The sequence below is a fragment of the Grus americana genome, chromosome 18, assembly GCF_028858705.1.
Source record: "Grus americana isolate bGruAme1 chromosome 18, bGruAme1.mat, whole genome shotgun sequence".
Classification (NCBI taxonomy): Eukaryota; Metazoa; Chordata; class Aves; order Gruiformes; family Gruidae; genus Grus; species Grus americana.
The window spans coordinates 8,336,511-8,352,239 of NC_072869.1; the positions used below are offsets into that span (position 1 = coordinate 8,336,511).

At 51.3% G+C, this 15,729-nt stretch overlaps 3 protein-coding genes across 5 annotated transcripts; 2 read left to right on the plus strand and 1 right to left on the minus strand.

The window, feature by feature from the left end:
- Positions 1-568: 568 nt before the first annotated feature.
- On the plus strand, positions 569-6,855 carry LOC129214738 (uncharacterized). 2 transcript variants are annotated; one of them, XM_054846861.1, is made up of 5 exons: positions 569-703; positions 1,326-1,447; positions 3,399-3,497; positions 3,923-4,087; positions 5,420-6,855. In XM_054846861.1, the coding sequence occupies exons 1-5, from the start codon at positions 616-618 to the stop codon at positions 5,564-5,566; spliced, it is 621 nt and encodes a 206-aa protein (XP_054702836.1). In that variant the 5' UTR covers positions 569-615; the 3' UTR covers positions 5,567-6,855. The 2 variants fall into 2 exon arrangements, with proteins under 2 accessions (XP_054702836.1, XP_054702835.1); XM_054846860.1 differs by lacking the exon at positions 5,420-6,855 and adding an exon at positions 4,224-4,940.
- Positions 6,856-6,998: 143 nt separating this feature from the next.
- MRPL27 (mitochondrial ribosomal protein L27) lies at positions 6,999-10,796 on the minus strand. 2 transcript variants are annotated; one of them, XM_054846862.1, is made up of 5 exons: positions 10,716-10,756; positions 9,807-9,842; positions 8,698-8,820; positions 7,881-7,948; positions 6,999-7,425 (listed from the first exon to the last, which is right to left on the minus strand). In XM_054846862.1, exons 1-5 carry the CDS (start codon positions 10,735-10,737, stop codon positions 7,219-7,221), a joined length of 456 nt encoding a protein of 151 aa, XP_054702837.1. In that variant the 5' UTR covers positions 10,738-10,756; the 3' UTR covers positions 6,999-7,218. The 2 variants fall into 2 exon arrangements, with proteins under 2 accessions (XP_054702837.1, XP_054702838.1); XM_054846863.1 differs by lacking the exon at positions 9,807-9,842 and having other exon boundaries at positions 10,716-10,796.
- A 49-nt stretch (positions 10,797-10,845) lies between these two features.
- On the plus strand, positions 10,846-15,696 carry EME1 (essential meiotic structure-specific endonuclease 1). The gene is made up of 8 exons (XM_054846936.1): positions 10,846-11,674; positions 11,758-11,885; positions 12,075-12,167; positions 12,624-12,745; positions 12,988-13,117; positions 13,662-13,777; positions 14,613-14,802; positions 15,153-15,696. Exons 1-8 carry the CDS (start codon positions 10,939-10,941, stop codon positions 15,327-15,329), a joined length of 1,692 nt encoding a protein of 563 aa, XP_054702911.1. The 5' UTR covers positions 10,846-10,938; the 3' UTR covers positions 15,330-15,696.
- Positions 15,697-15,729: the final 33 nt, after the last annotated feature.

Sequence of the window (15,729 nt, forward strand, 5' to 3'; positions counted from 1 at the left end):
CTGCCCGCTGGTTTTCTGTGCAGAGGCCGGCCCTGGCAGCAGGCGCCCCGCAGGTTCCGTTTACATTGCACTTACGTTGAAATGTTAATTAGCTAATGAACGGGCACGTCCCGGTGCCTGCGGGGCTCGGGTTGGGAGCCTCCCGTAGCCCGGCTCAGTTTTCCCTCCCCAGGAGCGTTGGGCAGCGCTGGGGCTGTTCCCTGCCCGCTGACCCGACCCCGGGCAGCGCCGTGCGGGGCCGGAGGACGAAACCCGGCCTGGCTCGATGCTCCGGTAACCCCGGCACGGGGCCGCGTGGGGCTGGGACACCCGCGAACGAGCTGAGCTGGGCTGACCCGGGCTTATCTCCACCGGGGAGAGAACGGGAGCCGTCCCTCCGTCCGTCCCGGTCGGGAGAGCGCCGGCTCGGATCGGGACCGCGTTTCCAGCGCGGCTGTGCCCGGTCGCGCAGTGTCGCCACGGCAACCGCCGGTACCGCGAATGTAGCCAGTCCCGCCGCCGGCCAATAGGGATCGGTGGAGGGCGGTGCGATGGCCAATGCGGGCCGGGAGGGGCGGGGCCGGTCCGGCCCCGCCCCCGGCCGATGGGGCGCGGGCAGCGGTTGCCGGTGGCGGGATGGCGCATCCCGGTGAGGTCCCTGCTCACACGGCAGCTGCCGGTGCGGCTATGGACAGTAACGTGCTGGCAATCGTTATAGCCGCGAGTGAGTGGCGGGCGGCGGGACCGGGAACGGAGCGGGGAGTGCGGGGGTGGCCGCCGCCGTGTAGGATCAGCTTCTGCCGTTGCCTCCCGGGGCGGCCAGGGAGAGCGGTCGCTGCGGCTCCTGGTTCTTCTCCGGGGCTCGGCTGGTTACCGGGGCTGGGAGCCCGAGCGGAGCAGCGGGAGGGGTTGGCGGTGCCGGGTGGGTTCCGCGGAGCAGAACGTGGGCTGGGTAGGAGCCGTGGGTTCCCGGAACGCCGGCGAACCGGCACCCTGCCGAGGTGCTGAGTGTGAGCCGAGAGCCCCGGACCCGGGAGAGACAGAGAGCGCTGGGGTGCCGGGGCCGCGGTCGGTGCGGGGGCTGGTCCCTGCTGCAGCGGTCCGGGATGGGGCTGAGCCCCTCTGGCTCTGCGGCTGGTCCCTGGTCTCACAGGCAGTGGGAGGTGTTGGGCACGAAGGGGCTTTTGGCGTCCTCGGGATGGGTAACGGGCGAACGTGGCTTCTCTGGGGCTTTTCCGAGCTGCTCTTTGCTGAGGCACCCCGAGGTTGAAGGGGGGAGGTGGCAGGGCAGCCCATGAGCCCACTGGGCCACCGGCTCATTTGCCTCTTCTCCCTTCCCCTGGCAGCGGTATCCACCTCCGTCTTCATCGTGGCGATCCTCATCCTGCTGCTGCTCCTGTACCACCGGGACCCCATGTGCTGCCAGTTCCTCTGCTCCTGCCGCTTCTTCCAGACCCCCAGCCAGTATGTGAGTGTCCCCCCCTCTCCTCCTCCTGCCTGCGAGTCCCCGGCTGCCCCGGCTGTTCCCTTGCGCTGGCATCTGCGAGGCGGCATCGCCGGGCTCCCCTCCTGCAGCCTGGCCGGGCTCGCTGACGGACATGAGACCTCCGAGCAGAGCCGGGCTCTGCCTCCTGCTTGCTCCTGCTCTACCCAAGAAATCCAACCCTGCCTGGCTGTGCTGTTGGGGGTGATATCTGCACGGCCCAGCACTAGCAGGTTCCCCAACGACCCACACAGCTCAGGAGGGGAGTTCTCCTCCCCCGGCACAGTTGTGTGGGGGGCCGGGCTCTGCTTTACAGGGAAGGGGCCCAGCGGGGAAGGGGGCTGGAAGCTCAGGGCGAGGGCAGACAATGCCGCTCACCAGCGCTCGCATCCCCGGCAACTGGCTCTCTTGTGCACAGCTCCCGAGTGCGGAGCAGCGAGAGACAAAGCCCTTTTGCTCGCATCTGTAATTTTCTGGGGCTGGCTTTCATGTGGGGAAGCTGGTGATGGAAAAAGAGCAGCGTGTTCAGCTGGCGCTGCCTTTGTGGTGGTGGCTGCCTGGGGAAAGCTTGGGCTCCGAAGGCCGCAGGGATGGCTGCTTGGGGGAGGGCTGTGGGTACCGCTGCGGTCCCTGGGAGAAGAGGGGACATCCAGCCTCAGCTGGCAGCGGATGGACAGACTTGTGCCGTGAAAGGCAAATTCAGTTGTCCAGCACAGGCTGGGAAGTCCCCCGCAGGAATCACACTGGGAATGGGCTGCGCTGCTGGTGTCCCCTGCCCACATCGCTGCATCAGCTCCTTGCCTCCTCTTCCTCCCCACTCCCTGTCCGTGGCACGTGTGGGGGAGAGGGCTCGGACGCCGTGCTTCTCGCCCTGCAGAGCTGCTCCTCGAGGCTGTGCAGGATGTGCCGTGAGCTGCAGAGCCTTTGCTGTGCTCGGGGCTGGCTCTTGGGTGGGTGGTTAAAGGAGAAGGCATCTTGCCTTTAGCAAAGGGCTGTGTGGACAGATGGATGTAGATGCAAAGAACTATATATAGAAAGGGAACATATATTGGATGTATTTCCATCAGAAAAAGTGAAGCAGTTGTAGTGGTGTGAGGCATATTTCAAGCTGGTGTAGTTGCGCTGGTTGTGCTGGGTTTGCTAATCATTTATTAAAACAAATAATTGCACCCCCAGCCAGCCCAGTTTCCTGCAGCTTCTGTAATTGCGCTGTAGGGCCGAGACAAACGGTTCCTCGGTTGTTAAGAGCAAAAGTAAATCTGCTGTTTGTAGTTCCCCCTGCAAATCCCTGGTTGCTTTAGGAGTCTCTGGACTGTTTTCTGCTGGCAGAGATGGGACTTTTCTGAGTGAGGAACAGCCCACGGCTCAAGTCCTGGCTCTGGCTCGAGGGGCTGCTCTCTGCGAGAGGGATCTCTGCTGTTGCTCAACGCCTTGATGGGGAATCGAGTTTAACTGGAGCAAGACTGCTCTGGAACAGAACAGCTATGGCTCTGCAGATTTGCTTGCTACGTTATTGTGAAATGACTACCTTGGTAGATAAGTGTTTACAAATTCTGTAACCCTGAGCATGTGACGGAGCTCTTATCTACGCTAGCGGAATAGTTGAGTTGTTTTTTTTTCTTGTCCCCCAAAAAGAGATGGTTCTGCTGAGTCTGAATGAAGCCCTGCCGTGGGCCCTGCCATCCCTCTGGCCGTGCTGCGTAGCGGGGCCAGCTGGCTCGGGCTCTTTCAGCGGTCCCTGCACTGCCCAGCGAGGACGTGCCCGAGCCGTCAGTGTCAGTAAACAGGCAGGCAGAGGTTGGCTGCCAGCAGCGAGAGCCCAGAGTCCCGCTTCCCAGGCTGTCCCGTGTGAGCTGGCTGAGCTCTGCTTGCTGCCAGGTGGGATGTGAGGGGTTTCGGCTTTGCTCACGTCCTCCTCCCTCGCCCCTCGTTCCAGGACCGCCCCCCGCCATACTTCAGCAGCAGCCAGCGGCTGGTGGGTCCCCAGTGCGGAGCATCACGGCTGGAGAGCGCTGCCGAGAACCCTGGCGTGCAGGTGACGGCTGGGTCCCTCGTGGGAGGGTGGCAAATGGTGGCAAAGATCCTGATGAGCTTGGGAAGAGACTGTGGTTATGGGGACCCGGGGAGCTCCTGGGGCACAGGGAGAAGGTGCTGGACAGCGGGAGCAACTTTGGGAAGTGCTGCCTGTGTGGGGAGAGCCAGGGGTGCTGCAGAGGAGCCCAGGGTGCCCTGACGTGTGCAGGCATGAAGTGCCAGGCAGATCCCTCAGGGCTTGGGATCCTCCAAAGCAGGTTGTGGTGTAATTCCCTCCTGGGAGGTGGATGTCCTTTCTCAGGGTTCAAGGAAGGGCACCCACAACTTTGAACCCTGAAGTAACTTGAGGTGGCACCAGGCCATGAACTTCCAGAGAAGAGAGCCACTGCTGTGCTGACCTTTCTCTTCGGGGCTGGGCATTTCTAGGGAGATGAGCTATTCTGTGTAGGACCCCCCAGCACCTACCAACTCCCTTCCTGGGAGCAGCCCCGCTTGCCAAGCTACGAGAGCGTGCGGAAGAAAGATCGTCAGCGGGAAATCCATCAGATGATCGCCGAGAGATTTGGGCTGTGGGCAGAGCCCTCCCAGGAGGTGAGCTCTCCTTCCCGTGCACGAGGGTGCTGGCGGAGGCCCGGGGCAGTCCCCACTTCGGTCTGTATCTGGGTCCTGCTTCAGCAGTTTGCAGTAGCTAAGGACTCTGTTCTCTGCGATTGCCTTTCTCCGATAGCCTTTATCTCTGGGAAGGGCACAAAGTGTACCAGGAGGCTCCTTTGGTGTACATCTGCGCTGGTTAATGATCCATCTCTCCCAGTGCGTTTGCAGAAATGCCTGTGCCAGGAGGAATGGCAGAGTTGCTGCTGAAAGGGCAGGCCCTTCGGATCATCTGCTCGGTGCAAGCCCAAGCTGGGAATGTTATTTTTAGATCTGTAAGGCTTCCCCAGTTTCTTGCTCCCTTCTCCCTGCAGGACACCCCCGGGAGGCCTCTCGCTATTACCTTGAAGTGTTTATGGCTTATTTATGAGCAGGAGGTTTTGCCTGTTACGACATCCAAGATTTGCACTCCGCAATAGAGAAAAGCGAGTGCATCTGCCAAGTAGGTCCTGTGGCAGCGGCCCAAGAGGCTCCTGTTGAACAGAGAGACCTCGCTGACTAATGCAGAACAGAAACATTTGAAGCCCTGAGTAGAGCACTAAAGGTTCACCGATTTACCTGGATTTTGGGCTTTTAAACTGCACTGTAAAGCCTGGCATAGTCAGCACTTGCCACTTGGTGTTTGGAGCTGTAACTAATGATACCTGCCCTGAAACCAGAGCACCGAGGGCACAGGAGAGTAAAGCCCCCAAGGACGAGTAGTTGAGGAACTACAATGGGAGCTCTTCCACAACATCCCTGTGCCACTCCTGTCACTCATTATCGGGACAAAGCTGGCCCAGCTCTGCCAAAATAAGTGTAACAACAGCCTGGAGGTTCCTCTCTGCTGCGTACTGAGACTCACTACCAAAACCTGAGTAAAAGCCTGGTTTGTAGGTACTTGTATAAATCCCAGTAATTTATCCTTGATCTAAGGAAAGCGAGTAACAGTCCTGTTTGAACAAAAGTCAGGTCTTTTCTGGCCTTGCAACAAGTAGTCACAAGTCCTTGAAGGGGACAGGGAGGAGCAGGAACCTGGCACAGAGCGTGGGGGGGGCAGCAGGTGGAACGTGCCTCTCCAGTGGATTGCACCCTGCTGTGCTGCAAACCAGTGCTAAGCACTTGTTTTCCAGGCATTCATCTAGCCAGCAGCTCGCTGCTCTTGAGGACTGCAGGCATTTAATTTCAGGCTGCTGGTGGCTGTCAGCCTTGTCATCTGCTCTGTTGGAAGAGGTGGGATAATCTCCTGGTTATTTCTGATCAGCTGTAACGCTCTTCCTCTCTCCTCAATAGATGCCGCCTCCCTATGAGCATGCTCTGAGGCATCCTCCGGCTTTCTCAGGAACAGTAATAAGCTCAGAGACCTTGGACAGACGTGGCGTGCCAGACCCTTTCCAGGCCCCTCTCAGCTACCAAACTCAGCGAAACACAGCTGTGTAAGGCCTTGGCCTCCACGTACCACTTCTTCCCACGGTGTCAGTGACAGAAGTGCCTGTGACATCACTCTCGTCTGTAGGGAACGGTCAAACCTCAGATCTCCACCCCAATTCGTAATCAGCCGAGACACAGGCAAGTCAGACCCAGCCAGCGGAGACATCCCCCCCGCAGCACTGGGATGAACACGGAGCCACCGCCAGGTACCGTGCTCCAAGCGGAGCAGCTGGGGATGTCTGCTCGCTCTTTTCTTCTCGTTACCAAAGGTGACGGACCAGCTGCTTGCTTCTACGCAGGGAATAAAGCCAAGGTGAAGGTCTGCTCAGCCAGAGCTCCTCCGAGCAGCTGGTGTATCATACCTCTGTGAGGCAAGCACTATCCAGCGTGGCAAGGACCAGACCTCAGACAGTGGTCGTGTTGTGCTATTTCACTTGTGTCTTAAGTTATAAAACGTTTTACTTTATCGGTGTATCAGATACCAGGTGGGAATCTTCACCTGTGAGCAGCAGAACTAACTTGCGTCAGAGCATTGCTGTGTACTCTCACAGCAGCGGTCCTCTGACCACAAGCAGCTTCGTGTGGACTCCAGACAAAGATTCGGGGAGGGTGCAGGGGTTGTGTCACCCGCTGTATGCAAATACCGACCGCCAAGATGAACCGTGTGACTGGATATGCAAGCTGGGAAGGGACAGGAGAAGCGTGGACAAAATAGCTGGTGGTCTCCAGGAAGAATGTAAAGCAAAGGTGGACGTGTGTGGCCGACCAGTTTACCTAGTTGTGTTCTGCAGAGCAGACAATCTAATAATGTAAACACTGGTGTCCTCACACCCCCAATTTTGATAACCCGTTTTCTGCTGCAGAGCCAATGTTTCAAATTGTTTACAAACCTGTAGCTAAAATGAGATCAGTTTGGCTACCAGGCATTCAGGCTGCTTTCCTTTGAGTGACATAAGCCTGAAAGTGTCACGGAATGACTCAGGGAAGACAAAAGGATAAGTCTCCTGGATTGTGGCTTTATGATACACCTTGAGCCACTTAACTTCAAATGCCACCGAGACTTGTGCATCTTACCAGGCACTCTAAAATTAGTTATGAGTTAGCTTTATGAGTGTGAATTTGCCTCATGGGGCTAGTAAATGGAACACTTTCAGATATGAGTTAATCATTGAGGTGAGTTAAATAAAAGGAAAAATCCAGCTTCCTGGGATGCAGTTAGGTGCAAGTGGAAAACGATTTGGCCTCTTCTGCAGTTTTTTTTTAATTAAGATACAAATATAACAGAAATGTCTAAAAATGAGTAAAAATAGAGTTATTAGTGGGACAAGTAGTAACATAAGGGTAGCGAGAACTCCTCCAGTGGCACAACACAACAGGTTCTCCAGAGGAAGAGAGAGCTCAATAGTAAATGAAGACAAGTAACACATTCTGTGAACAGTCATGACCTTCAGCAGCCCTGCAGCATTTATTACACACTCCTGCAAATGCCAGCAGGTGATCCAGTGCCTGAACACTGACCACGTGTGCTTTAGGAGCAAGAAAACAAAAGTCCTAAACTGGTATCTTCAGAGCTAGAATATTCCTGTCCTCAGATGCCAGTCCAGCTGGAATAGTCTGTCCCAGCCTCTCCTTCCCATCCATCCCTACCGGACACAGGAGGCTCAGAGCATGGTGACCAGTTTAAAGCTTCCTACTTCTGCGGTAGGGATAACATTGATAAAGGTTTTATAAAGAATTGCTCCTTTGGGTAGACGACAGATCACTTCCCTGCTCTCGCTGCTGCGGGGCGGAGGTATGTAGACCTCTTTGGTATATCTCACCATCCCATCCTCCAGGGCATAGAGTGTCTTGTTACGGCCTATCCCCACCTAGAAGAGGATGAGAAGTGTTAGAAAGGAAAGGCTGCAGGTCCACCACTAAAGCAGATCTGATCATTGGTCTGCCTCGTTTGATATCCTGGCTTCAACAGCATCTGTTGCTTTGTATTTTAAAATAAAAAGAAAACCAGGCCATTTGCACTATGGTGCTTATTACAAGGGAGCAGATACCGATTCCACCCTGAAGTGCAAGAATGCAGTTAGGTTATGGAAGTGTTTGGGGATTTCCATAACTTTCAGTCCTTTCCCCAGTCACACAGGCACAGGTGTGACTGAGCAGGCTCTGCAACTAAGAAATACCAGGTAATGAAACCCAATTTCAGAATTATACAGATAATAGGGAAGAGCATTAAGAATGAGCTTGAAAGAGAGGAGATACCGAGTACGGGACTTGTTCTGGGCTGCTGTTCTCTGAAAGTCAAGGAAAAGATGGGAGAATAACTTACGTGAGCCCCTGGATGCCAGCGTATCAACCGTTGCGTAGCCAAAATGTTGCCTGCGTGCACAAATGCACCTGCAACAGAGCAACAGAGTCAGACTGCAGAGAAACAGAGCTCCCCACAGCCCTGGCAGAAAACAAAATGATTCCAGGACTTACAAACCCAGCTTTCTGTGAGAATTTCCTAAGGAAAAATTACTTCAAATGCTAAAAGCATCTAAATAAAAATGCTGTTAGCAGGAAATAAAGGGCAATTCATACACAATGGCAAAAAGCAATTCTAGTCTTTGAAAAGATTACTTCAAGGGTACAAGGCATTTTCTGGTTGCTGAAGGCATTTGTTTTATTACCTTTTACATTGATATGTTTTCATCAGCAAAGCTAATAATTATTAGGCACTCAGCTGCAAGAATCTGTACTTTGGCTTCTGTTAAGCCTCATAATTCTCCCCTTTGTAAATATCTAAAATGCCCAGCTTTTCAACACAGCGTGGGGGGAAAGTGCACTTAAGTTATTAGGTGTCCCACAGCGTACCCTCCTCCCAGGCGCTCCAGAGAGGCAAAGTTAGAATCAAAGTACGTTTTCTGCAGGCAGTTTTGGCTGGCCACTCGCAGGCCCATCCGGGAGGGAGGCTGACTCGCCCTGCCCTCCCGCCGGCTACCTTTGATCATAAGGTTTCACTGAACCTCCCCTTTCCTTTCTCTTGGAAGAGTGCCCTGGCCACCTCCTATCAAAACGCTCAACAACTGACACCTGTAACCAGGGGAGAAGCTGTGACAAACCCAATGAAACACAAATAAGACTCAGCAGATACTCAGACCTACCTTCTAATTTTTTGAATCCGTAGCGCTTCCCAGGACTGCGGCCACCTAAATTTTTTGAGCTGCCCCCAGTTTTCTTAGAAGCACATCTGACAGCAACCAGGCTTGTTTGTGGAGTAGTTAGAACTAGGTTCGGAACAAGAACAACAACATTGGCTGAAAAAAAACCCTGTTACACACACTTTCTTTTTTTCAGATTTAAAGGATGTCAGTTAATACAGGCTTTAAAACTAAAGGCAAAAGAAAGCTCTGAGGGAAAACAAAAAGTACTTCCAAGATAAACCATAATTAGACCACCATGGCCTAAGTCCCCTGCAAAGAGGCTGCATCTCAAGTACTGCTGCTGCCCAGGGAGGAGTAAAACTCTCAGCAATGATATTAAAGGACATGCACAAATTCATGTTTCAGCAAGGCCGTGTAAAATGAGGTACAGAAGTTACCAGTCACTGTGGATTGGCCTTATATTGCTTTGAGAAAAGACAAGCTGTGATCTCTGTTTCAGTTTCCCCTTCAATTGAATTGCATTTACTTACACAGTAATATTTTGACATCTTACAAATAAGACAACTCCAATTCAGGCCAATATATAAGCACATACTATTTGCTATCCTGAGCATACTGACTGAAGCATTTTGTGCAAATTCCTGAGTTACAATCAGGACAAGTCAAGGAAAAAAAAAACCAAACAGTTGTTACAGATGCTGATTGTCTCTGGAACACAAAATATCATTCACCCCATAAACTTATTCCTTAAACAAATGACACTGACAGAAAACACACTGGTTTTCTTATCAAGAAAGCTGCCCCTCATGTGAACTTCTCTCTGTTAAAAATGATTGTGATCTAACTAGATCTTTTTAAAAATCTCTTCAGTAGCTCCTTTCACGCAGTTAGCAGGCAAATCCAATTTTTCTGAATCCCTCTATTCAACCTCTTAAGCAGCGGATTAGTACGGAATAGTGGTTATCGTAACATTCTTCTTTCCTTATCCTAAGTAAAACCACTGGATTAATTTTATCTTCATTAAATGATCATAGATACTCAGTCAGCTAGAAATATTATTGAGAAAAGAATAATTGCTCTACAAAGTACCGTTAATTTCAGAAGCTTACCCATTGAGTAAAATAAAGGCTCTGAGACTTGACAAACTACGGGGAAGTCAGCAAAGATGAAAAAGAGTTACAGTTTCGTATACACAAATTCTATGAAGTTATAGTCCAGTTAACCTTTATCAAAAAAGCTCCAACAGGCTGATTCCAGGGTTACATTCTGTGTTGCACGCAAGAAGCTTGCTAACAACAACAAAAAACAACCTCAAAGCATCAGACACTCGGGGAAAAGCCGTTATCTAGAGAAGACTGAGACAAAGACTTTGTAACTTGGTTGAAGTCATATTGGAAATCAGTGGAAAAACATCACAATTCTGATACCCCACCGAGGAAACCGTGAGGATATTTCTGCCTGTAACACTTCCATATTAAAAAAGGGATTTTTGAAGCCTCCTGACTATAGCACTGTGCAATGGGAGAGCAGCATGCTGTTTGGTCTGTACCTAGCGCACATTAATACTGTTTTTCCAAAGATGGTTTTTTCACCATGAGGGCAGTCAAGCAGCAGCACAGAGAGGTTGTGCAGTCCCCTATCTCTGGAGATTTTCGAGGCCAGAAGTGATAAAACCTTCAGCACATCGGCCCCACCTCAGAGCTGACCTTGCTTTCAGCAGGTTGCACCATACACCACCTAAGGGCCCTTCCTGCATGAATAACCCCGCGACGCGGTAACACTAAGCCCCGAAATCCCCCTGTTTCACCACAGCACCGCCTCACCCGAGCCGCGGCCTGAGGTAAAAAGGCGAAGGCCTAGGCCTCGACCTCGAGCTACCCCCAGAGCAGCGACCTTCCCCCAGGGCACTCCCCCTCCCCAGTTCTGCCTCCCACCTCACGGCCGAACCCCTTCCCCACCCCACGGAGTGGTAAAGCTGGAGGGGTGCGCGTGTACGTGGAAGGTAACCCCTCACTCACAGAGCCGCCGCAGCGCCGCCATTTTCCTTAACACCTCTTCCTCTTCCGGTGGGAGGGCGCAAGCGCACGCGCGGCTGGCGGCGGTTGGTCCGAACGCGCGCGCATGCGCGCGCGTTCGGACCAACCGCCGCCAACCGCGCGCGCGTTCGGACCAACCGTCACTCGCGCAAGCTTCTCTCTCAGCGGCCGCCGGTCGCTCTTTTCCCTTAGGGGAAAAGCGGGAATGGCAGAGAATGAACCGAGGCCTGAGGAGAGCGATGATGATGATGAGGAGGAGGAGGAGGAGGAGCTGCCTACCTTAGCCTCTCTACTGCAGCCCTCGCTATCGCTACCGCCCGGCAGGTTGGACCGCCGGTGGTCCTCATCTCCCGCTCCCAAACCGGGGAGGAACGCTGGGGTGGTTGTGGTGGTGAGCAGTGGGAGCGAAGAGGAGGAGGAGGAGGTAGTGGAGGTCGTCCCTCTGTCTGAGAGGATCAAGAGAAGGGTAGAAGCAAAGAGGGAGGTGGCTTTTGAGGCCCCCAAGCCGGGTGGTGGGGATGCAGCAGGGGCAGCTGGCCTTAGTGCTAGTGGTGACCTGTTGGCACCTGGCTGCAGAGGGCCGCAGGAAGCCCTGGTGTCGTCTGGAGAAGTGTCTTGTGGTAGACAAAATGACGCATGTGGTGCTGAGAGGCCCTCCTTGTGCCCGCTGCCAGCCTCTCAGTCTGACTCCGCAGACCAGCTTGATAGGTCCCTGGTAAGCACTGCAAGCCCGGAAACATCCCCTTGTCCTAAGAAGCCAAAATATAGTCAGAAGGAAAGGGAGGCAATCTGCCGGGCTGCGTGGCAGAGGAGGAAGGAGCGAGAAGCACGAAGGAGGCAGAAGGAGCAGGAAAAAGAGAGGAAGAGGGCCCTTGCCAAGATGCTGAAAGCTCTGCGGCCAGGGGAGTGCCAGAAATACATAACAGTGGTTTTAGATCCAGGTACTTGTCCTCACAACCTGCATCTGCCTTATACTGACTGTTGTTTCCTCTCTGTGGAGGCCTGACCTATGCACCAATTCCAGTTCTGCTACAGGTAGAAGGTGGTGGACAGATCCTTAGTGCTTTGCAGGCTGCGAATTATTCCTGTGTGGTTGAGAATCAGGCTGTTCCCTGCAGCATTACCTGGAGGAGAGAGACTGTGTCATCTCAGGTGTGCAAGCAAAATCTTGATGTTCTTGCCCTTTTCTTCCTCTGTTGTTTGCATTCATTAGTAATTGTATTTAGCAACCCAAGTAAACGGTCTCTAATCTCCCTGCCTCAGAGGTCTGAGTGGGAGCACCGGTTTGAGCAAATTATAGACAGACTGTTGGTCTGGCTGTTTGTTTTCATATCTGAACAGATGGGAGAAGGAGATGAATGGACAGAAGAACCAAATGTCCTGGTTCTGCTTCACTTGGAGGAGTTTTTGTCCATGGTTCACAACTACAAACAAGTGAGTGCTTATGACTTTTGTGTTCTTGAACATGCCTTGCTGTAAGGGTGGTGTTTGTCATATCTCTTCACAGCAGGAAGGTTTTGATGTGGGATGGAGCCATGGTTCCAGTAAACCAAAAATCTGGTTTTAGAAGCCATTAATGGATCAAAACCACTAGGGTTGTATAATGCAAAGTTCTGACAAGCTTTCTGTCCTAGTTACAGTTTTTCACAGATTTTTGAAGAAATAACATTGTCAGATCGAGTGCGATTTTTTTTAAATAATTATTTTTATTTTTTTTTTCTTTCTGCCATAACTTTATACTGGATCAAGTATTGCCTGTTTGCCCCTGAAGAGCTATGTGTACAGACTTTTTCATCTGCAGACCCAGCTGCAGAATTGGAGCCATAGGTTGTCGGGCTCGCATGTGTACCTCAGAGTGGTCTAACTCCTTTTTTCCATTGGTCTTTGCAGGAAGCCCAGGGCTGTACAGAAGGACAGAAGGAGACCCTACAGAGCTACGTAGCTCATGTGATGGAGAAGATGCCTGGGAAAATTCTGGCACTGGCAGTGGTTGAAGTAGAAAATTATTTCAGGTTAAACTTTTTTTCACTCCAAATGTTTCTCTGTTGTCTCTGGCCTTGAAAAAATACCGTAGGTGTTTACATTAATCCCTTCTAGCAGAGACTGGAGTGTACGAGGTATTGCCAGCCAGAACTGCTCCACCATTTGTTATACAGAAACAGAAGCAAAGGTCCACCTGGCCTGTCACCACAGTGACCAATAGCAAATACCTGGGGAACAGCATGTGCTCCCAGGCTTACTTTACTCTTCTTAGGTCTCTCGGGGTTCAGTCAACAAAGAGACTGCGACAGGCGAGTGGAAACCAAGAAGAGGTACAGGGAAAACAGAGAAAAAAGAAAGTTAAGGATTCTGGCCTGGAGATAACCCGAATGGATGTGGAGGAAGTGAGTACCCTTATAACAGGCATGCAGCCATCATCTCTTGTTGTCTGCCATCGTTTGAACCTTTGACCCAATCACACACTTTCTTGGATGGGGGGGATTCAGCCTTCATTAGTCTGTGTGTCTGTGGGCAAAGCTCTTTGGGTTCAGTTCCCAGCTCAGGTATGTATCTGCTCTGCCACGGACTGACGTGTCTCGTTCACCTTGGTCCTGGGCAGTGGAGTGTCAGCCTCAGTCACGTCTCTCGCCCTTCGTGGCCTGCTGGCAAAGCACATCAGCGCTGCCCTGGGCAGGGTGGCCTGCCTGTAACCAGAGCCTGCGCTGAGGAGCTGTGGCGGCTGAAATGCCACTAAATGTGTATTAACCGGCAGGACACAGGCTGCCCCAAATACTTCAGTACCTTAAATTAACTGTTCCCAAAATGGGGAGAGAGTGGATGCTCTTGTCCTATAGCAAGATGTTGTGACCCTTTTTTGTTTCAAAGAAGAGTGGGGTTTGATGTGAGAGGATGAATTGTTCCATCTGTTGTTTCCAATCATGTTTACAGGCCTTGGTGGATCTGCAGGTGTGCAAACAAGTTCAAGTCAGCTTTTTTGAGAGCTGGGACGAGCTTGGAGAGTTTGCCACTATGTTCACAAAAGCTGTAGCTGAAGCACCGTTCAAGTGAGTAAGCAGATGAGGTTTGGTCATGTCTTTGGAGAGGCTGTGCTTTCACAGTTACTGGGAGGGAACAGGAGGTACGTGGCTGTACTTCAGTACAACACAGTGTAGTGATCTTTAAAGGACCAGCTGCTAATGCAGCTCCTTCAACACAGCCTTAGTTCTTGAAGCTGATGTCCTGCCTGGGGAGGGGTGAGGATTGACCCTGGTTTCACGTTGGAGTCTTGACATCAAGCAAAGCTCTTGTTCTCAGTCTGATTCTAGGAGTAGGAAGGGAATTCAAGTAGGATTGGGCTCTTGCAGCACCAGCTATTATTCTTCAGTGTGTAACCAAGAGAGATGTTACTGAGAATGAACCATCTAGCTGTTTCCATTGATAAGGAAGGGCAGCAGTATGTTATGCAGCGATAGCTAAGAAAGCCATCTTGTGCAGTCTCACACAATGCTAGTGTTCCTATCACAGCAGCTGCTGTGTTTTACATCTCAGCCGTGAGAAGAAATGACACGTCATTAAAAATTACATGTAAAAGTGTTTTATTATGGTTGACAGTCAGAAAGTGAATTCTTGTTTACCACTTTGTATGCATGTTGGCTTGTGTCAGGATTGTTCCCAAATACAGGATTGTTTCTTGTCCAGTAGGAAATCTGGGTCTGAAACGTGGAAATTGGTAATGAATGTAAAGAAAATAGGGTCAAATTTTTAGCATTTACTTTAATTCCAATGGTGTTTGGAGGGAGTGAGAAATGGCTCTCTGGCTATGTGACAACAGATGGAGGGATAGGATTTTCTTCATAGCTTCATTGTCTCATTTACTTTCCCATTCTTTGTTTTCCCTAGGCGAGAGCGAGAGAAGACGGGGTTCTCTTTCTACTTAGAGAAGGGGTGGTGCAGAGGGGTGAAGGTGGATCATTCTGGAAAGGGCCTCTTCGAAGTTTGGAAGAGGCAGATACAACAATTTAACCGGGTCAGCCTCGAGATGGCTGAGGCTATTGCGTCTGCATACCCTTCTCCTCAGCTTCTGAACCAGGTGAGGATGCAGAGTACTGGGTGCAGGCAGCCAATTAATGTAAGGAGCGGAAGAAATCAGTTCATTGGTATTAAATTTGACACAACAATTCTGTATGAACTGTTTAGTAAGGTAGCAAAGGAACCGATTCCTTGGCACCCATTGCTTTAGCATTACAGAGCAGAGTACTGAGGGAGCAGTATTGGTTCTGTGTCAGCCTGTAAGCTACAAATGAGATCTGGGGAGGGACCAGGTGAAAAATGAGCGTACATTGTGAAAGGGTAGAGCAGTCACACGTGCATAGCTTTGATTATTTTTTTGAGCAATGGATGCAAACAGATGATACTGTTGTTCCTTTGTGTTGCTTTTAGGCATATAGCAGATGCTTCTCAGAGCAGGAGCGGGAAAACATGCTGGCTAATATCCCTGTGCACCGCGGTGATGGTGTGACAGCCACCTCCCGGAGGATTGGACCAGAACTCTCCCGACGAATCTATCTGCAGATGACTTCCCACAATCCTGATCTCTATTTGGATTTCACTGGGTAGCCCCAAGGAATGAGGATTTTACCATTTGCCTGGTTTAAGTATTCAGCTTCCTTCTGGGAAGAAGTGCTTTAGTAACAGAGTCATCAATCCCAGTTTAAAGACTTAAAACACATTTAGACCGTACTGTAGCAGAAGAAGATTGGATAAAATTGTTGAATGGCTGGAGTTTACACAAGAAAGATGGTGAACATCTTCCATCAGAGCATGAGTTGGACATGGCTTATAGTACTGATAGTGCCTTTTATTTGTCTTCCTAGAAAATAAATAATTTTGAATAATAATAATGATCTTTGCTTCTTAACATGCCATCTGTAATATAGACAGGTATGCCATCTGTTGAAAGGAATACTTTCTACTGCTATCCTAAACTGCGAGTAGTTATCTTCTCTCTCCAGTGTGA